This window comes from Barbus barbus, assembly GCF_936440315.1.
Source record: "Barbus barbus genome assembly, chromosome: 3".
Classification (NCBI taxonomy): Eukaryota; Metazoa; Chordata; class Actinopteri; order Cypriniformes; family Cyprinidae; genus Barbus; species Barbus barbus.
Genome location: NC_136731.1, coordinates 22664858 through 22687722, shown reverse-complemented (window position 1 = coordinate 22687722; position 22865 = coordinate 22664858). Strand labels below are relative to the sequence as shown.

General features: G+C 36.2%; 3 protein-coding genes across 6 annotated transcripts in view; 1 reads left to right on the top strand and 2 right to left on the bottom strand.

The window, feature by feature from the left end:
• The window catches only part of sun1b (Sad1 and UNC84 domain containing 1b), a 50065-nt gene extending 44098 nt beyond the window's left edge, over positions 1-5967 (bottom strand). Inside the window, exons 1-2 of one of the 4 annotated variants that reach the window (XM_079379946.1) lie at positions 3211-3493; positions 803-897 (exon numbers count right to left, since the gene is read on the bottom strand). Coding sequence is in view for 1 of the 4 variants with exons in the window: in XM_079379944.1 (XP_079236070.1) it covers positions 803-879 (77 nt within the window). In the remaining 3 variants the exon portion in view is untranslated. Of the gene's footprint in view, positions 1-802; positions 898-3210; positions 3494-5796 lie in introns of those variants that run through there. The other 3 variants (XM_079379944.1, XM_079379947.1, XM_079379945.1) reach the window with 3 other exon arrangements.
• Positions 5968-7778: 1811 nt separating this feature from the next.
• On the top strand, positions 7779-16471 carry ccp110 (centriolar coiled-coil protein 110; the record flags this gene model as incomplete). The annotated part of the gene is made up of 13 exons (XM_079399050.1): positions 7779-7925; positions 8454-8570; positions 9448-10489; positions 11437-11558; positions 11786-11954; positions 13356-13459; positions 13585-13701; positions 13785-13886; positions 13969-14085; positions 14290-14363; positions 15461-15523; positions 15675-15737; positions 16191-16471. The coding sequence occupies 13 exons, from the start codon at positions 7779-7781 to the stop codon at positions 16258-16260; spliced, it is 2307 nt and encodes a 768-aa protein (XP_079255176.1). The 3' UTR covers positions 16261-16471.
• Positions 16472-17592: 1121 nt separating this feature from the next.
• The window catches only part of dnaaf5 (dynein axonemal assembly factor 5), a 28738-nt gene continuing 23465 nt past the window's right edge, over positions 17593-22865 (bottom strand). Inside the window, exon 13 of the mRNA XM_079377455.1 lies at positions 17593-17935. Within this exon, the coding sequence (XP_079233581.1) occupies positions 17811-17935 (125 nt within the window). The 3' untranslated portion in view covers positions 17593-17810. The remainder of the gene's footprint in view (positions 17936-22865) is intronic.

The following is a 22865-nucleotide window of genomic DNA, read 5'->3' as shown; positions in this document are numbered from 1 at the left end:
TCATGCCTCTGCTATACTGCTTTTCTCACTAACAACTCTTCAGTTTTGTAATTTGTCAATTCATAATGTGTAAAAGCTATTCAAACTTACACTCAACTGCAACTACTTTTGATTTAATCATATCAAATAGTGGTTCCCAAATATCTACTCCAACTATTTTTTAATAAATTTTCAGATCGACTCACTGCTACCCCGGTTCACGCACAGTGAACACCAGCTCCAACACAAAACCCAGCATGATTTCGGTGGAAAAGTGGTATCAGTCAGTGCAACGAGTGGGGTACAAATCCTTATCTGCATACGAACGGTCAACACATCTACACTGTTTTGCTTAGCACACTTACACAATACATTCACAACCAAGGGTATTATTACCTAGCCATTAATTCTGTGTAACTTCATAACTCGCCTGAGGTCAACAACTCAAGGCAGAAGCACCACACCTGCATGCTGTCATCCAACCCTTCACCTGGCACACAAATAAAACTCTACTACATACCTGAACATAACTGCTGAATAAGGATTCAAAATTGACCAACACAGATTTTAACGTCTCACAGGTAGAACTCGAGAAGTTCTTTGTCTACAACTATTGACTCATAAAACTTCAGCAACAAACAGGTTTTACCTGACATAGAAATCCTTAAACAGATATTCCTAATTATTTGCTGAACGTCGGAAGTTTGTGACCAGTTACACAAATCTCTATAAAATCTACTAGAAGTGAGATGAGCTATAAATAGAAAGAAAACATTTGGAGTTCCACCCAGCAATCGCTTCTTCATTCTCACAGAGTTCTCACCTGAGTGAATAGGTATATCCCGTGTTATCCGGAGTACACTGAGGAGGAGTATATGTGTGCAGACGGGAAAAATCCATGGTAATTCACTGAGCACGCTGTGAAGATCAAACCAGATGTGAAGAGCAGACTTCTCAAACTATAGCAACAGCTAATGTGTGATGATGGGTGTGACTTCAATGCATAAACAGTCACACCCATGAAAGCATGCACACACAATGAATACACAAACACACACGGTCTGCGGTTCAGCCTGCCTCTGGGTGGAATCCTGATCAGCAACATAGGAACAACTTTAATTTAATTGTTTAGTCGCATACAGGTGACTGAACACAAAGCTAGTGGTAACTATAGACAGCAGCTCTTTCATAGTAAACTGTGCTTTTTAATGTGGAAACACTTTCTGCTATTGCTGGTCAAACAGGAAGTGACAGACCACACCTACACCTTCAAAAATCAACAACTGTCCAGTGTGACTAGCACTTACAGGACAGCGAATGAAGACTTCTGATACATTTATAAAAACTTCATTCACAAAGCGCAATCCCCTGGCAATTAAATATGATTTTATAGCTCAGCATTATTAGCTACACTTATATCCACTATAGAAATATTGGCAAGAGTTTAATTACAATTCATTAATTAGGTGTCATGAACTACACAGAGAAAAAAAAAAGCAGAAAAAACTCAGAAATTGCTAGAACATTTCACAATTATAAAGAGGAAGAAACACATTGAATTAAACAAAATGTTGTAGAAAAATTAAAATAGCATTTGCTTGTAAAATGTACTCTAATTGTCTTTCTCTTTTTACATCTTTGAAAAATCCTTTTTACCAGTGTAAATATGCACAATGTTTGTACAGCGATTATTAACATAGGCTAATATTATTATTATTAATACATTTACATTTAATAAATACAAAGTTATTTTTGTAATTTAATTACCAAGTTATAAACAAATAATTAAACATCATTAATTACTATGTGAATTACCAAAAGTATATTTATAAATAAACATTAACCCTTAATAAAGATTATTTAACAAATGCTGTAAAAATTGCTGTTGTTAGTTCACGATACCCTATGCATTAACGAATGAAAACTAAACTCTTACTGCAAATAGCTACTTAAATTTCCATGAAACATTATGATTTTATTTGATCATTTAAAAACCCCCTACTTTTGCATGGTTTGTTTTGTTATGCCATCATTAACTTAACTGAATGCTTTGTTTAGCCATCTGGAGAATAGCAGACCATAAGCTAACCTAAACAAAAACATAAGAGTTTAACTTTCAACTTTAAATTTTACTCGTTATCTACAAGTACTATTGTGAGTACTAAACTCATTATGAAGTTGAGATGAAGAGTCAAAACTGTCCTGGATCTTTTCAAAGTGCTGAAAAAATAAACATTTGATTGAGCAAAACACTATGGTGTCGATTATCACAATATTCAGATAATAAGAATACTCTAAATTACCCAAAGTCAAATTTCATGTTCATTTTGTTTACCTTTCCTCTAAATGCATGTCTTGACATTCTCAAAACCACAGGAGATCCAGAAAACCACTCTTCAGTACCCAAGAGACAGGCTGAACATCCAGAGAAAATCTTTTCCACCTCTTTTTCTGGTCTAAAATGCACATTTCACAAGCCCAAACAAGCACAGCTATGTTTCAAATATGACCTGCCACTAATAATGCAATAAAACAAGTCAATGGTGAAAAGCATGAGCTCCTTTCTTTATGTATTGGGCAGACAAAAAAGTCAGGATTTATGCTTTTATCTTGTTCTATTCACACCTTCATCGCCTTTTGCAAATCTATCTCTTCTGGAAAAGGTGCATTTGCATGTATAAACAAGATAGAGGCACAACTCTCCAGATTTGACGTCTCATATCTAGCTCATAACATTGGTTGCGTCTCAAAGCAGTGATCAGCCTAACTAGACAGCACTTTTGGGAATCGCAGACGCGTTTTGGACGTTCAAATCGACTCGTATTTGCATATCAAGGAGCTTTCGATTCGATGCCCCAAAAGCGACTCGATTTCATTGTTTAGAATGAGTCTACAATGCTGACTATGTAGGCAACTCACTAGGTTTTGACACACAGCCTTGGATTGCAACACTGTATCAGCGCAATTGTTTTATCTCAATGCGTAAAGGGGTCTCGGCGCACTTCAATAGTGTTTACGTCTTAAGATGTATATAATAAATCATATCTTACAGAAATAAAACCCTGATTGCGTGTATGACAGTTAATCCAGGGACATGTTTTCTGTCAAGAGTTTGGAAAGAAAGGAGCTTCACTGACTGTCCGCCAAAGACTGTATACAACACACCTAAAATATCACCGTCTCTGTGTATATGGCTTGAATGAAAGCATAACAAAATATTCCAGCACTTGCCAGTTTGACCATCAGCTTCTATAATCTCTTGTTGTTTTGAAGGTAGTCCAGTTCAGAAATGACAATCCAGTTCAAGGATGCGCAAAATGTGCGCCGCATCTCGACGGAAACATAAAAATAAAAACAGAAACAATCGTGTGTCCAAACACCAGAACCGAATTAGACAAAAGTTACGATCCTGACTCACAGTTACTACCAGGAAAATCCCAAAATGGCTTCCACAACAGAGTAAAGCCAGAAGGATAAAGTCGTTCCTCCTATTTTCCAGACTCAACTGTCAATCACGCGGCATACTTTGAATCTATTGGTTGAAAAGACGCGAGCCACGCCTTCCCGCTCTACGTCACACAGTCTTGGATGTAGAGGATTCAAAAGCGTCCGTCAACAAACCCACTTCAAGCGTGCAGCGATGCAAATACGGGCTTTTGGAGTCAAAACACACAGTAAATAAATTGAAAGAGAGCTTGTTGGTCAATATTTACGATTAAATACCAAATACAATTTAATAAAAAAACACAACCTGAATCTGACTGTAGTCACACCGTCTCTCGCAAAACTGCGCTTTTTTGTCGGACAAATATGCCACTCATTCGTATCTGTTAGTTTATAAAATACAATAAAAATACAATTCATACAAAAATAACGTTAATACGCTTATTTTCCAAGTGTTTTGTTAAAAAGGTGTAAAAAGCAAAAATAAATAGTTTTAAGCTTTCTAATATATATAATAAAAAAAATAATAATAATATATTTTTTTCACCTCGGACATTTATTTACCACTAACTTACTGTAGACTAATTAATTAAATTAAGTCATCCAATTTTTTATTTACCAATCCATTGTGCCAAAGTTTAAAACCAGCCATTAATTGACTTCATCTCCAATACATTTACATTTAGTCATTTGGCAGACGCTTTTATCCAAAGCGACTTACAATTGGGGAATATAAAAAGCGATTCATCTTGAAGAGGCAATCAGACAGAGGAAGTGCTCGTAACACCAAGTCTCAGTCATTGTTCAAATAAGTACAAACTAGTAGGTGGAGAGAAAGATAGAGGGAAAGTTGTGTGTTTTTTTTTTTTTTTTGAGTTTAGGATGAAGTCAAGTACTGCCGAAAGAGATGAGTTTTCAGTTGTTGCTTGAAGGTTGCCAGAGATCCGGCGTTCCGGATAGGAGTGGGAAGATTATTCCACCAGCCAGGAATGGTGAACGAGAATGTTCTGGAGAGTGATTTTGAGCCTCTCTGTGATGGTACCACAAGGCGTCGCTCACTAGCAGATCTCATACTTCTGGAAGGGATGTAGGTTCGTAATAGCGAGTGGAAGTAGGAGGGTGCAGAGCCTGTGGTAGATCTGTACGCAAGCATCAGTGACTTGAACTGGATGCGAGCTGCCACTGGTAGCCAGTGCAAAGAGATGAAGAGGTGTAACATGCGCTCTTTTGGGCTCGTTGAAGATCAGTCGTGCCGCTGCATTCTGAATCATTTGTAGAGGTTTGATTGCAGACCAGCCAGAAGAGCATTGCAGTAGTCCAGTCTAGAAACAACCAGGGCCTGGACAAGAAGTTGCGCAGCATGCTCTGTCAGAAAGGGCCTGATCTTTCTGATGTTGAATACAGAAAAATAAAGTCTTGCAATATCAAGCAAAGCAATTCCAAAAGACAGTCACAGAATTGATTTTTCTCTAGTTTTAACACGCAATGTCCCTAACAGCCATTAAACCATCAGTCAATGGCACTACACTCCAAAAACAATCCACTTCTCTTTGCAAATCACAAACCCAATCCATTGTAGGCCTACAGAAAATGGCAAAAATAGAAAGAGACAGACTGTTAAACTTTGATTCCCCAAGACAAATTCAGATGTGAAACACTGCAAGGCACAAGCAGACCTTACTCAGAAAATGTGGTCAAATGGAGCCAAGAAACACAAATGATCATTTTGAGTAAAGAGCAGATGCACAACTGCAAACCATGTATTTCTTAAAAAAAAAAAAAAAAAAAAATGTAAAAGTGGACATCCAAGCAATGCTTGAAATCTTGCAGTTGGCTCACAGTCTACAAGTGAAACTTTCATGCAAACTTTCACACAATTCAAAGGTCAAAGTACACTACAGCAACACAATGAATTGCATGATGAGATTTGTGTGTCTCTTGTTGATATTGCATGACTGTATTCAGCAACCACCACCCGCCAAATCCACGGCGCAGCAGCGCCACCTAGCGGCCTCTCGGAGCACTGCCTCTCGGAGCACTGCCTCATAATGAAACGTGTTTGAGGGATGAATGTACAACAGGGTGGAGTTACCGCCTTACCTCAAATTATAGCTTAAAACTCACTGTTACAGAGAACAAAGCAGATTTGAAGCAAACTGCGATATAATGCTGCTATACACCAAGTTAACGTTACATATCAAGCTGCCTTTCAAATGAGGTATAATTTAATACTTCATATAAGTCACTTGAAACGCTGTCAGCCTGTTCACTATTATTTAAAAGTGAGAGATAATCACACCGAATAACAAGATAAGTCAGTATACTCGCTAATCGTTTAGTTTGTTTCTTCCTGAAGTACTTCTGCAAACTCACCCAGGCGGCGGCGGGTCAGAGTCCACGGGTGTAAGTATGATACCCTACAGTCCTTCAAATACAAACGCCTGACTCATAAAGAGCGTGGAGGTCGACGACACGAGCGACTCCTGTAAGACCGCGTCCGGTTACACTTCACTGTGTAACGTTATCTGTGAGTACATGAAGCGTGAAGCCTGCACGAGAGCGAGCGGCGCGTTTGAGCAGGGAGCGGCGCGCGCGCGCAGCGAGGCGTGATGGGAAGCCCCGCCCACAGCAACTACAGCAGCGCAGGACAGTCTTTACCTATTGGAAAACTAATTAACTAATTACCAGAACACGACAGGATTCTTTGAAACACCTCTAGTGTTTTGTATGGATTATTGACAATTTATCTACATTTTTTTTAAACCATTATATATATATAAAACCATATATATATATATATCGATTTAATTGTAAATCGTGAATAGCCTATTACACCCTTCCTTTTTAGCCCATTAAAATAGTTATATATTTATAAATAGGCTAGTTTTTTTTACTCAGTAATGAGCAGTAACAGATTTTTTTTTCATTTGCTATTAAAATAGTTAAAAGCATTATTTTTTTACAGTAAATCAATATCATAAGCGAAATACAGATCATTTAGGTCTGCATTTTTTTCAAGCAAGGTTAAAAAACCCTTACTATGAATTCATTTATTTTCATTTCTACTAACTGCAGAAATTACATTTATTTATTTATTTTTATTTTTTACCATATTGCTACAAACAATGACATCTTGAGTACGAGAAACATCTTATTTTTTTATATTTATTTGATCATTCATTTATTAATTCATTTCAGGTCTAATATGGTATGGAGGGTCAAATTACCAAAATTAAATCATTAAATAAATGTTGAAATATAAAAATAAATCGTTTAACACAATTAAATACATGAATAAATGCATCAATAAATAATTAAATGAATTAATATTCATTCATTCATTCATTTTCTGCACATTTAATTTTCAGAGTTATGGGTGTCGGCATGTCCCATAATCCTGAAAATGAAATGTGGAATGAATGAATGAATATTTATTTATTTTATTTCTGCATTTATGTATTTGATTATGCGTTTAAAGATTTATTTTTTATATTTCAACATTTAATGATTCAATTTTGAGTAATTTGACTCTACATAAATATAACTATTCTAATTCTAAACATTTAATGGAAAAAAAAAAATCAATGTAGGCCTGTAGGCTTAGCCTACATATTAACGGAATCATTATGTGAATTTGTAACAAATTAATAGGCCTTCTATAGTAAAGATAGTGTGAAAATGAATTAATCTAAATGTATTAGGTGTGAAGGAATTTCCTGTTGGTTTTACGTCCAAATGAACTGACGGCGAGTAACGCGGGGCGGTGCTGCAGATGAAGACCACAATACAGACACAGATGCGGGGTTTAGGATAGCCTATGAAATCATCTTCTGCGGACAAACTATTCCCTACAGCATGTGATATAGGCTAGTGTAACCTAATCTAGTTTACTAGCTTCGTTATTAAAGATTAAGCGAATCGCATCTGTACGTCCAATACTATAAACATCAGCACAGCGCCATCTCACACAGTGCTACAGCCGCATCTGTGGGTAAGGAAAGCTTTACATTGATTTTTCTTATATAATTTCTTATATAATATTCAAACCGAAGCTCTAGCCTGCATTGTGATATAGCCTAAAGGTAGGTGCTGATGCTGAGATTTTAACATCTGTTAGCAAACACAGCTTTACAGATAAAAGAGCAGGGGAATGTGGAGCCATTTATTCCCTAGAGCTTTGCTAGAATAGGCTAGTTTGTTTAAAATCTAAATGTAAAAGCTTTTATTGTTAGCAGAACGGCGCAAGCCCAATCTACTGAATGTTTCAGTCTAGCCTATAGCAGATATTGAGATATAACACTTGCTCGAACGTTTGCGTTTCAATATTTAGGCTGCTCCAGCTGTGTCGAGAAATCATGGACAGCTATGAGGATTTCTGCGCACGCGTTCTGTCTAAACTGCAGTCGGAAATGATGCATGAGAAGAGCTGCAGTACCGCACCTGCTCGAGGGGTGGCGCACTCGCTCATCTGCATCCATGGCAGGCCGGTTTTGTCCCCTGTTGTGAGTAAAAGATTTTTTACATGACAAGGGAGGCAGATGTGTAGGCTGTATGCTGTGGACTCTCAGAAAAAAAAGGTACTCTCTCAAAAGCAGGGTACTAATATGAATTACTAATATGTAGTTTTAAGGTACTAATATCATGTACCATTTAGGGGTAAGCAAGGTACAGAGAGGTACCTTTTAGCTTTTATTACTAGTACTGCCCAGTAACAACTTTGTACCCTTTTTCTGAGACTGTATTTTTTTTCTTATGTGTCGTAATGTTAGGTTTAATGTTACACAGTGTGACTGCAATACAAATGGTTCATGTAAGGTCTCTGTCATAATTTTTGACAAATCATATTCTTTGTGATTATAAATTTTAAGCTCAAAAGAAAGTCTTAGCACAAGAAAAATATAGTAATAAAACATTATTAATAATAATCTTAATGTTTAAGTTCAATTTGCAGATTCAAAATTAGTAGAGCATTGTCTCTTATTTGAAGCTGTCTGTTGAATGATTGATTGATTTTTGCCTTCTGTCTCCAGCTAAGTGAGAAACAAAGAAGTGAGATAGCTGAATACAAGAAAATGGAGGCTGAGAGACAGATTCATTACAATAAAAACCTCCTCGATCAGATTCAGACCATTCTTTGGACAAATAAGGTAAGAAAATTAGTGTTTCAAGATTCAAGATTTGTATTTGTCACATACACAATTATACGAAGTATAACCAGCAGTGAAATGTAGGTGTTTCATCAATTATAGGCACTTTTATGTACCAGGGACTAATTTATTTTTATTAAAACTGATATATTACAGGGGGGGGGGGGGGGGTTCCAAGTGTTTTATTTTATTTTTTTATATGTATATTTTTATATTTTTATGATTTTTTTGTTTGTTTTTAACCCAGACATTAAATTTTATTTTATTTTAAGAATGAAGTTTCTTATGGTCACCAAGGCTGCATTTATTTGGTAAAAACAATACTACTGTGAAGTATTACTATTATTTCAGTTTAACTGTTTTCCATTCAGATGTAATTTATTCCTGTGATGCAAAGCTGAATTTTCAGCATAATTACTCCAGTCTTTAATGTCACATGATCCTTCAGAAATAATTTAAACTGATAAATATATTCACAGTTTGTTCACTTTTAGAAAACAAGGTACAATAGCTGTCACTAGGGCAGTACTCTTTTAAAAAAAACTACTAATACAGACTTTTAAGGTACCAATATGCATCTTTAGGGGTAAACAAGGAACAAATGTGTACCTACCTCTTGAAAAGGTACTGCCCTGTGACAGCTTTTGTACATTATTTTAAGTGTGTCATACTGTTTTTACTCTAGTTAGTCAAATCAGTGCAGCTCTGAGGAGCACAAGTGCTTTTTTTAAACATAAAAAAATTTCAAACGTTTAACCTATAATGTATATATATATATATGTACTGTACTGTATACATACATACATATATATATATTGTGTATTTGTTATAATTTGTTGTGAATGTACTCTCACATATTGTTGCACTTGCATTATAGGCACCAAAAATATTGGATGTTCCAAAGCCTTCAGAGCAGTGCCTGTCTCCATCTCCAAAAACAGACTATAGGAATGGTTTCACAGCACCTGATACTGCAAACATTACACCTACTGGTGCCATAGAGCCGTACATTTTGTCTAATAAGCAACCGGTGACCCCTTCAGCTGAGCTGCCTGGGGTTATGAGAAGAAAATCTGCAGAAGAAAAACAAATGCAAGAGGAAATTCAAACGGAAGGAGTTTGTCTGCAGAACCTACTGAAGAAATCACGTGAATTTATTGAAAAAGAGCAAGGTAAACAGGGGTCAAAGGTCTTCAGCAACACAATGGTTGATCCAAGCAGGATCCTCTCTGAAAGCCCGTCAGATAAACAAAACGGCTGTTCTTTGGATGGGACTGCCTTTGGTTTACCCTTTTATATTCCCTCATCAAATCAAACCTCTCCCAGTAACCTGATCAGCCCAGAACCTGGTCTAAATGCCAGTTTAATTGCCAGACCCCACCGCGGATGTCCTCGTCCCATTTCTGCTGGGAGTATCTTCTTTTCTTTCCCTGAAAACCCCAACCAACCAAACATTACAGCGAATACAAGGCCACCGGAAGTAAAAACATTTGCAATGCAGGAAAGGAAGCTGCTCGGAGTGGAAAATGTGAGTATGGGTCGATATGATGATCACTCAAGGTTGAACGAGACGACTGTCGTGGGACGACTGGAAACATCTCCAGTGGATCCTGAGCTCACAAGCCCCCTGTTTCGAAGGAGATGCCACACGCTGGATAGCCACCTGTCCTCACGTCATCAGAGTCCAGTCATAGACAGGAGCCAGGAGAGAATGCCTCGCTTTATGGCTGGGGTCACTGCGAGAACGCCCACTCGACTGTCTCCTCCTTCACCGATGAACAAGACTTTCACACGGGACAGTCCCGTAGCAGCATTTATGGGGTCTGGGATCACCCCAGACTCTCCTTCTCGTGCCAAACTACCTTTTGAGACAGAGAGAAACGGTGTTATTAGCACAGCACTGAAAGAATGGAGAACAGGTAAGAACAGAGCAAATGTTAAAAATGAAGATTCAATTTAGAACCAAAATGAGTTTCAGTCCTATGATATCATAGGAGAACATTTTAAAGTTATAGATCTTTAGGAAATCATCATCATTATAATGCCAAGGTCCCCAGAAATATGATGATCTCCTTCATAAAATATAGATTATTTTTAGAAAATTAAATGATTGGCATTTATGAGGTCATTGTACTAAAGTGAAAATAAATTATTAAAATATGTATAGAAATATTTCCATACACACTACCATTAAAAAAAGTCTCTTGTTCTTACCAAGACTGCATTTATTTGATCAAAATATAGAAACATTGATATTGTGAAATGTTACTACTATTTAAAATGACATTTTTCTATTTTCATATATATTAAGATGTAATCTATTTCTGTGGTCAAAGCTGAATTTTCAGCATCATTACTCCAGTCTTCAGTGTCACATGATCCTTCAGAGATCAGTCTAATATGATAATTTGCTGCTCAAGAAAAAAAATCTTATTATTGTCAATATTGAAAACAGTTGTTGCTTAATATTTTGTGGGAACCATTATACATTTGAAATGTTTTAATAAATAGAACGTTAAAAAGAACTTTTATTTAAAATTTAAATATTTTGTAACATTATACATATCTTTACTGCCACATTTGATCACACTTTTCCCTGTTTTCCCTTTTATAAAAATTTTGAAACCAAAACACTAATATAAATAACCAATAATGTCACATCAATATCTTAATGAACCATATAAAGAAGACTACAAATAATCATATAGCTACTCAAGAATCCAATAAGGCCACAAATGATTCTTGATAAGAAGAGTTAAACAACAGTTCCTCAAAGAACCACTTGAATGTTCATTTGAGAATAAAGATCAGATTTTCATCATTCTTTGATGAAGTATCCTCTCAGTTGCGCATGTCTTTTCCTTAGATGAGATGCAATGGCAAGTCCACGCTCTAGAAGACATGCAGAGGTCTCTGGAGGACGATTATGCTTTCCGGATGTCGTGTCTGATGGCGGAACAAGAGAGAGAACACCTGCACCTCAGTCAGGTCATGCTTACCATCTACCTAGGCAGCTACCTTTTAAGACTGCATCCTAACATCTGCTGTGCATAGAATAACACATACACAAATACTGGGTGTGATGAATAAATATAGGCTTACTCATAATCAACATTTCCCTGGACTCCAGCTTGGATGAAGGTTTGACCGGGGATTTGACCAGAGCCCTGGTCTTTGATAAGCATCAGTGTGACATTAGTCTGTTTCTCATTCAGGAGTCGGAGGAGCGGGTCAGGAGACTGAGGAGTCAGGGTGGTCTGAGTCCTGTAGTGGGCGAGGACGGGTGTGAATTAAGGACAGCTGGTGAACGTTACTCTATACTGAGCCCCATGTGCCCTTTAAGCCCAGGAGACAGATCACCAAGACAGCCTGTGCCAACCATTGGTATTATTTCAGTTCTTTCAGCCTGTGATTAATGTCTTAAATTTGCTACCACTGTGTGTTTCAGTGGATGTTTATTTGGTTTATGGATAGAAGTTTGTTAAATGTGGTTGTATATATTATGCGTATGCTTTTAAGGAACAGTTCAGCCAAGAGTGAAGATTCTGTCATCATTTACTAACCCCCATGTTGTTTCCAAACTCTTTATTTTCTTCTGTGGAACACAAGTGGATGAGGGCAGACAATGATGAGCTCCAAAACAACAGAAAAAGATCATAAAAATAACCAATATGACTCATGATCTATATTTTCTTCCAAAATTGTACAAGAGCTTTGTGTGAGGAACTGAAATTTAATTCATTGCATTTGGTCCAAAACAGTGGTGTTATTGTTAAACTGTGTTGTTATTGTAAAACTAAAACTAGTAAAAAAATAAAAAAAATTGGAAATATAATAAAAAAGCATTAAATAATTAAATACGATTCATAATCTGTTCATAAGCTGAAATAAAATAAAGTACAAATTTTAGATGAAAAAAAATATAAACAAAAATTAGAAATGCTTCCTTGGCAACTAAGTAAAATATGTTTAAATTAAGTACTACAATTACTGAAACTAAAACTGAAATAAAAAATTATTAAAGCTATTTGTGACCCTGGACCACAAAACCAGTTATAAATCACACAGGTATATTTGTAACAATAACCAACAATTGTATGGGTCAAAATTGTCGATTTTTCTTTTATGCCAGAAATCATTAGAATATTAAGCACATATCATGTTCTATTAAGATATATTGTAATTTAAAAAATGTTGATTAGTAAAATGCATTGCTAAGAACTTCATTTGGACAACTTTAAAGATGATTTTCTCAGTATTTCAATTTTTTTTGCACCCTCAGATTCCAGATTTTCAAATTGTTGTATCTCAACCACATATTGTCCCAGCAAACCATATATCAATGGAAAGCTTATTTATTCAGCTTTTAGAAATCTCAATTTAAAAAAATTGCCCCTTATGACTGGTTTTGTGGTTCAGGGTCACAAATAGAAATCTATATAAAAAGCCTAATAAAAATGACAAAGGCACATAACAAATGGTTTGATATGTGCTTTTGCTAATATGCACAGTACACTAAAAATGTTAAATATAAAAATAAAAGCTAATTCAAAATATGAATAAATACTATAATAGTATATAAATTGTGCTAAAATAACGCCGATTCCACACATTCAATTGAACGTACACAAATGCAGTCACATTGAGTATATTTTGGATGCTTTTAGTTCTTTTTGAAACTTTTTTCAGTCTTTTTTGGAGTATAAATTCTAAACTTTAGACCAACATGAATGTAATTGACATTTTTGGGTAAACTGTATATCTGTCTGTATTTTTACCTTTTAGGTTTCCCTTCAGCCAGTTTAGATGTGGTATCACCTTCGAAACAGACTCCTATTTATATGAGAGGCCTGAATCACAGCACCGGCAAGAGAAACAGACTGGGCCAGGTTGATTTTAATGTGCTTTTACAACTGTAAAGTAGTCCCTGTAGAGTCAAATAAGCTTCTATAAAGAGTATGAGAAAAGTCCAGTTGTATTGGACTCTAAGGGATTATAAATTGGTGTGAAGCAGGTTGTAACAGCGGAGCAGCAGAGGGCACTGTGTCACCTCTCTGCCATCGTGAAGGGCTTCCTGATCAGACGCCTGCTTAAAACAGAGAAAGTCAAACACCTGCGGCAAACCATACAAGTGAGACCACAACACAGAGCTCACATACGTGCCAGTTAACGCCTTACATGTTTTATCATCCTTATACCTGTGTATTTCCTCAGGACACGCAAGAGTTTATCCGTTCATTCAGCACTGATGCTCCTAGGAGAAACGACTCTGTGTCAGAGCAGGATCTCTCTCTGCAGGAGCGCGTCAGAGCTCAGGTCCCACTTCTGTAATGCCCTGATACTTAAAGAACTGTGTGTACAACATTATAACTGGTACTGAAACCTGTTTCTCTTCCAGTTGCGTGCGGCCTTGTTTGACATTCATGATATCTTCTTCTCGATGACACTAGAGGAGCGTCTGTCTCTGCTGCAGCAAGACAGAGAGCTGCGCACCGAGAGAAAGCTCAGAGAGATGGTAACTGGCAGGACAGACCTGCCATTAGCTTTCATGTTTATTGCTTGACTTTCTTTCATTTCGGTCAGCTTTGATCCTTGGCCATTGTTGAAGTGCTTGTTTCCTTCCTATTTTGGAAAAGTACAAAGTCATTTCCATATGAATGTACAGCTGTGCGGGTCAGTGTTTCTTTCCAACACACATACAATTTCATTTGGTATGCAGGAAAAAGCAAAAAGCCCCAAGGACAAGGTGATTTTGTCGGCTGCTACCCAGAAATCTCTTGATAGAAAGAAAAGGTGAGTGAGCAGGATTAAACATACTTTAATTTGAATTTTATTAGCACAATACTGTTATGTTGTATGCATTTTGCTGTATTATAATTAGTGCTGTCGAACGATTAATCGCGATTAATCGCATCCAAAATAAAAGTTTTTGTTTACATAATATATGAGTGTGAACTGTGTACATAAATATAAACACATGCATGTATTTAAGAAACATTTTGTTTATATATTAGCTAAATATATTTATAAATAATATAAAATATAAATGTATATACATGTAAATATTTTAAATATATATATAATATATTTGTATGTATTTATATATATATAAATAATAAATATACACAGTACACAAACATATATTATGTAAACAAAAACATTTATTTTGGATGCGATTAATCGTTTGACAGCACTAATTATTTAATGTAATGCTCATCTACAGGGTCCAAAATGAATGATATACCTTGTAAACAAATAAACATAAAAATTGGCAATGTTACTTGACAGTTGGATGTTTTCTTTTTTTTTCTGTTTATAAATGTATTTTTTAAAAGTATAATTATATATTTATTTGTATACACACACATACATATTATATTATTATTTATAAATTTATTATATTATTATTTATATTTTAAATTGTTTTTCAAAGTGTAATTTTATAATATAATTATTACAATAATATACACATTTATTTTCATCTTTATTTATAATAATATACATTTATTTTTATATTTATATTATATTATATATTTATATTTTAATATAATAAAAGTATATTTACATTTATATACTGATTTAATTATAGAAATAAATATAAATATGTATTTAGAAAAATATATTTATTTTTAAAATTTATATTTGTTTTCCTTTGAAAAAAAAAACATATATATATATATATATATATCAATATCTATCTGTCTGCCTATCTATCCCTATTTGTAAATAAATACTGCTATTATAATATTATTATTACAATATATATATATTATATATATATTTAATTCTTATAGTTGTTTATTTTATTTACAGTTTATTAATACTGTGCTAAAATGCTATGTATTTATATGCTTACTAATTCACTCCAAAATGTTCTTGTATCTCATCAGAGTTGGTGAATCTCCAGGTCAGACCAGAAGAGCTCAGAAGACCAAGAGTCCTCCTGCAAAAAGGTGAACACAAAAACACTCCAACAGTGGCAATAAATCACTTCACAGAAGCAAAACAGATATTTGACACATTCAGTACTCCCTCTGGACCATATAGTTTATAGTTGCCTACAGTTTTCCAGCAGTGTTCCTGAGTCTGTGTGTTGTCTTGAAGGATCCTGCAGCCCAGTCAGGGCCAGAACGCTCCCGTTTCAGGCCAGCAGCTCCTGCGCCATGGGTCAGTTCTTCACATTTTGCTGCCTTTGATCACGTATTCTCCTGCTCCTGCCATTTCCATTTTCTTTTATGCCGCTGTTGATGGAATTTGAAATTCAATTCAGTCTGTGGAGGACTCTTACAAAACTGGAAATGCCATGCAGCCTGCCAGAAGAGTCACCTGACATTTAAAATTGGCTGCATTTATTTGTAAATGCATTTGGCAGGATCTCATGTAGTCATTAGTCAACTGAAGTGTGATCAAAATATCACTGTATTATATAGCAAAAAATCGCTGTGCAGAAAAGAAAACCAGTATGGAATGCGTTACACATTAGCAAAACCTCAAACACGTTTTGAACTAATAAACTGGATTGAGTTTACATTCAATGATTAGAATTTTCAGATATAATAATTCAAATTTACATGCAATGTCTTAATAGAAAACATACAGATAAAACTGTTTGTGTTTCAGGAGTTACAAGAAGACTGCAGAAGAGAGAGTTCATTCTGAGAGGCTGAAGAAACAGCATTCACTGGGTTGACCTCATATACACTTATCAACCGAACATGAAAAATAATATTGTGCTAATCATACTTCTAAAAATACTCCCCTGCTAGCCATCTCATTGAATTATGACTAATATCACTGCTATCTAGTTCTTCCCATTATTCTACTACATACCGCTTATGAATGTAGAATTAGTCCAAATATTCTTTAGAGTTTCCTATAGGTTACATAACTAATTATAATATTGCCAGAATGTCAAATAGTATTAGTGCTATCAAACGATTAATCGCATCCAAATGAAAAGTTTTTGTTCAGATAGTATATGAGTGTGTACTGTGTATATTTATAATGCATATATAAATACACAACCATGCATGTATATATTTAAGAAAAATGTTATGTTTATATATTAAATATATTTATATATAATATAAATATATACATGTAAATATTTTCTAAATATATACTGTATGTTTGTGTATTTATATATATACATAATAAACATACACAGATATATTATGTAAATACAAATGTTTATTTTGGATGCGATTAATTGCAATTAATCATTTGACAGCACTAATAATACATGTCTATGAAGAGTAGAGACATTTCTCCAGAAATTAAATGATTGTATTTGATCAACTAGCACTTCAACTGAATTTGTGCTTTTAATCATAATACTTTACTTTAGTACTTCTAACTACAGTCATAGCAGTTGTTTATGAATGTATTTGCTCTTGCCTTGTATACAGTGCTTAAGAAGCACTTGACACATTTGCGTTAAGAAATGTAAAATAAAACAATGAAATGTTTTATAAATAAGTTTATTTAATAAAAATTGTGAATAAAGACACCAGTATCAAATAGAAAGGCACATCTCGAACAATTACTTTAAAGAAAATTAATTTTCAAATCCGTAAAACAACCTTAGTGAATGTTTTTATGAGCAATATGGTCATATGAGATGTTCTTTGTCATTCAATACAAAACACAAAGTATTAACAACAAAACCAAGCAAAGAAAGTTATTTTGGGTTGCCTTTGAATTGATGGTTAAGAATTAATATTATTTTAATTGTATATTATATTAGTGCTGTTATAAGCAATTAATCGCATCCAAAATAAAAGTTTTTGTTTACATAATATATGTTTGTGTACAGTGTATATTTATTATGTATATATATGTATGTATATATATATATATATATATAAATAAATGTCATGTTTATATATTATATTTATATAATCATATAAAATATATATGAATATGAATATATAAATGCATAAACGTAAATATTTTCAAAATATATACTGTATATGTGTGTGTTTAAATATACATAAATATATATACACAGTACACAAACATATATTATGTAAACAAAACTTTTATTTTGGTTGCGATTAATCGTTTGACAGCACCACTTATTTAATGTAATAAATCTAATGATAAGGGAACTGAGGCAAAAAAGTGTGATTATCCATTCACAAATTGTGTGCATTTGTCTGTTCACATCTGCATAAACACAGTAAAGAAACCATATCAAGTTCATTCACAGCCATGTCTGTTTGTGAGAGGAAGAGCGTGTCACAATGAGTGAATGTGCTGGAGGAGTTTATCACAGTATTCAGGGCTGCGCTGTTTTTCTCTCACGGCCTCCGTCTGCTGCTGTAAGAGTCCTCCATCCACCTCACTGGCCACCTTCAGAACCTCTGTGACAGAAGAAACATAAGGAGACGTTTACATTTGGTTATTACATCAAAATTCACTCATTTGGCACGGCAAAAATATAACCATGGTGCCATGGTGCAACGGCAATGCAGTTTAACTTCACCATGCCCATATAAATAAAATCTAGCAATAAATTTCACATTAAAAATATATCAAAAATACAGAAAAACATTTGAAAATTATTACAATTTAAAATAGCTGTTTTCTATTTTAATATATTGTGGCGGGAGGAGCAAACGACAGACACAGTGGGTGTGGCGTCAGGCCTCGGAGAGGTTTTTATTAAACAATAATAATCAAAATAGTGTCCAAGGGGAAAAAGTGTCAAAATAAACAAGGGATCTGGTGTCCTCGTCGTGCTGCGGGGTACGTGAAGGAGGGCAGTGTTCAGAAAGGAAGGGTCCAGGGAAGGGGCGGAGTCCGGTGGCCGCACGCGCTCCCCTCTTGGGTCCGGGAGCGAGTGGCGGCGGCTTCTCTCGAGCGGCTTCGTCCTACTCCTTGGCCCCCGGAGCTTCTGGGGGATTAAACGGCCCGGCATCCTGGCCCGTCAGCCGTAACGGGTGCGACAGTCTTCCTACTCGACGCTCCCTTCCTGGACCCACAAGGACACCAGCGTGCATGCACGGGGAAGAGACCGGTCTCCCGAGGAGAGGCGCGCTCGGCATTTAAACGGCGGCGGTGATGAGGCTCTATTCACATCAGGTGCGCCTCATCACATGCCGCCAGCCCTGGCTGTTTCAGCGCCCCTCCTCTCTCACACACCCACTCCCGTCGGGAGCCTGGTGAAGGGCGGCGAATACGGGACGGGGTGGTGATGATAAGGGGGGAGGCAGCCGACTAGTCACAATATTTTAAGATTAATTTATTCCTGTGATGACAAAGCTGAATTTTCATGATTAATCGCATCCAAAATAAAAGTTTTTGCTTACATAATATATCTGTGTACTGTGTATATTTATTATGTATATATAAATACACACTCATGCAGTATATTTTGAAAATATTTACATGTAGCCTATATATTTTTATGTAATTTATATTGTATATAAATATATTTAATATACAAATATAATTTTTTTCTTAAATATATACAGTGGGTACTGAAAGTATTCAGACCCCCTTAAATTTTTCACTCTTTGTTATATTGCAGCCATTTGCTAAAATCATTGAAGTTCATTTTTTTTCCTCATTAATGTACACACAGCACCCCATATTGACAGAAAAACACAGAATTGTTGACATTTTTGCAGATTTATTAAAAAAGAAAAACTGAAATATCACATGGTCCTAAGTATTCAGACCCTTTGCTCAGTGTTTAGTAGAAGCACCCTTTTGATCTAATACAGCCACGAGTCTTTTTGGGAAAGATGCAACAAGTTTTTCACACCTGGATTTGGGGATCCTCTGCCATTCCTCCTTGCAGATCCTCTCCAGTTCTGTCAGGTTGGATGATAAACGTTGGTGGACAGCCATTTTTAGGTCTCTCCAGAGATGCTCAATTGGGTTTAAGTCAGGGCTCTGGCTGGGCCATTCAAGAACAGTCACAGAGTTGTTGTGAAGCCACTCCTTCGTTATTTTAGCTGTGTGCTTAGGGTCATTGTCTTGTTGGAAGGTAAACCTTCGGACCAGTCTGAGGTCCTGAGCACTCTGGAGAAGGTTTTCGTCCAGGATATCCCTGTACTTGGCCGCATTCATCTTTCCCTCGATTGCAACCAGTCGTCCTGTCCCTGCAGCTGAAAAACACCCCCACAGCATGATGCTGGCACCACCATTACAACACCACCACTGTTGGGACTGTATTGGACAGGTGATGAGCAGTGCCTGGTTTTCTCCACACATATCTCCACACAGAATTAAGGCCAAAAAGTTCTATCTTGGTCTCATCAGACCAGAGAATCTTATTTGTCACCATCTTGTGGTCCTTCAGGTGTTTTTTTGTGTCTTGCACTGAGGAGAGGCTTCCGTCGGGCCACTCTGCCATAAAGCCCTGACTGGTGGAGGGCTGCAGTGATGGTTGACTTTCTACAACTTTCTCCCATCTCCCGACTGCATCTCTGGAGGTCAGCCACAGTGATCCTTTGGTTTTTCTTTACCTCTCTCACCAAGGCTCTTCTCCCCCGATAGCTCAGTTTGGGCAGACGGCCAGCTCTAGGAAGGGTTCTGGTCGTCCCAAACGTCATCCATTTAAGGATTATGGAGGCCACTGTGCTTTTAGGAACCTTAAGTGCAGCAGAATTTTTTTTGTAACCTTGGCCAGATCTGTGCCTTGCCACAATTCTGTCTCTGAGCTCTTCAGGCAGTTCCTTTGACCTCATGATTCTCATTTGCTCTGACATGCACTGTGAGCTGTAAGGTCTTATATAGACAGGTGTGTGGCTTTCCTAATCAAGTCCAGTCAGTATAATCAAACACAGCTGGACTCAAATGAAGGTGTAGAACCATCTCAACGATGATCCGAAGAAATGGACAGCACCTGAGTTAAATATATGAGTGTCACAGCAAAGGGTCTGAATACTTAAGACCATGTGATATTTCAGTTTGTCTTTTTTAATAAATCTGCAAAAATGTCAACAATTCTGTGTTTTTCTGTCAATATGGGGTGCTGTGTGTACATTAATAAGGAAAAAAAAATGAACTTAAATGATTTTAGCAAATGGCTGCAATATAACAAAGAGTGAAAAATTGAAGGGGGTCTGAATACTTTCCGTACCCACTGTACATACGTGTGTGTATTTATATATGCATAATAAATATACACTGTACACAAACATATCTTATGTAAACAAAAACTTTTATTTTGGATGCGATTAATAATTTGACAGCACTATTATTATTATTATTATTATAAATTTTATCAACGTTCTTATTATTGTCAATGTTGAAAACAGTTGTGCTGCTTCATATATGTATGTATATATATTATGAGAGAAAAGCAAGCAATTTGGATGCTAAAAGAAAAGAGGAAGTCAATTAGAGCTATAGCAAAAAAAAAAGGCATGGAGAAATCAAGAGTTTGGAAGCCACCAGCAACCAACAACTACCTGATCGGCTGAGAAAACAACAGTAGTTGATGACAGACAAATCATAAAAGCTGTGAAAATGAACCCTAAAAGACGTGTCTGTAAAATCACCAACAACTTCCAGAAAGCTGGGGTGATGCTCTGACCATCTACTGTCCTCAGGAGACTTTGACACAGAATTACAGATGCTACACAGCAAGATGCAAACCTCTGACCAGCACCAAAAATAGAAAGGCAAGATTAGAGTTTGCAAAAAAGCACAAAGGTGAGCCAGAAGAGTTTTGGAACTGTGTTTATGGACCGATGAGACAAAGATGAACCTTTATCTAAGTGATGGGAATGTGGAGAAAAAAAGGGGACTGCAATGATCCCAAGCATACAGCCTCATCTGTAAAGCATGGTGGAGGTGGTGTCATGGCATGGGCATGCATGGCTGCCTCTGGAACAGGCCCTCTCAACTTTACTGATGACTTAATGTATGATGACAGTAGCAGAATGAATTTGGAAGGGTACAAAACCATCTTGCCTACCAATATTCAAGAAAATGCCACCAGATTCATTGGGAAGTGCTTCATATTGCATCAGGACAGTGACCCAAAACACCCTGCCAGGTCAGTCAAGGAATTTATAAGGGCAAAGAAATGGAAAGTCTTATATTGCCCAAGTCAATCTCCAGATTTAAATCTGATTGAACATGAATTTCACCAGCTGAAGAGGAAAGTAAAGGCAGAAACTCCCCAAAACAAGCAACAATTGGAGTTGGCTTCATTAAAGGCTGGGAAAAGTATTTCAAAGGATGAGACCAAGAGTCTGGTGATGTCTATGGGTCACAGACTCACTGCTGTGATTGTGCGCAAGGGATCTGCAACTAAATCATAGCTTTTAATCTTTTATATCTGCCTTATGTTCAACTGTCCCAATACTTATGCTCACATCAATGAGTGGGATGAACTCTAAAAGTGCTGTTCTTTTTATTTGGTAAAACATGTATGTGTTGAAACGGCTAATAATAAAATGTGACATTCTGTAGTTTTGTCTCATATTCATCTTTTAATCATATTTGCAAATGTCTTGACTCCACAGCCAACAGAGCAATTTTGTCTTTACAAAATACGTATGGAGGGGACTGTATATATGTATGTATGTATGTATAGCAAGTATGGTGACCCATACTCAGAATTTGTGCTCTGCATTTAACCCATCCAAGTGTACACACAGTAGTGAACATACACCTGGAGCAGTGGGCAGCCAATGCTGTGGCGCCCGGGGAGCAGTTGGGGGTTCGGTGCCTTGCTCAAGGGTCTCACCTCATATATATATATATGTTTATAGATGTTTTTATGGGGCAGTTGTGGCCTAATGGATATATATAGAGTGAACATGAAATTATCAAAAAAAAGATACTGTGGTCACAATTTTATTATGTACTGTCACTTTGATGAATGTGATTATTACTCAAATGCAAAAGCATCCATAACCTTTCAAAGTCAGCTCACCATTTAGGAACAAAGAAAAGCCCATAAAGCTCATTTGTGTTCTTTCAGCAGTCGTGTCTTTGTTGTGGGTATTTGGTTTTATCCTGATTTGTTTGGTCGGTGGATTTACTTTTATCCGGCGCTTTAGACATTTGTAAGCACACCAGAAAACAAGGTTTTCTTTGTGTAAAGATATGAGTGAATTTCCTCAGTAACTCAAGCACAGTGTGAGAGTGCTGTTATTATAAGCTTAACCAAAGGAATGAGGGATTATGGCATATGGCAAGTGTGGTGTTATAATGGACATTAATCACATCTGAGGTGTCTTTGAAATACGAGATATGTTTAAGAGCAGACTAAAAAGAGAAAAACAAGATCAGACAAATAGTGCATCCACAATGGCATACTGAGAAGGT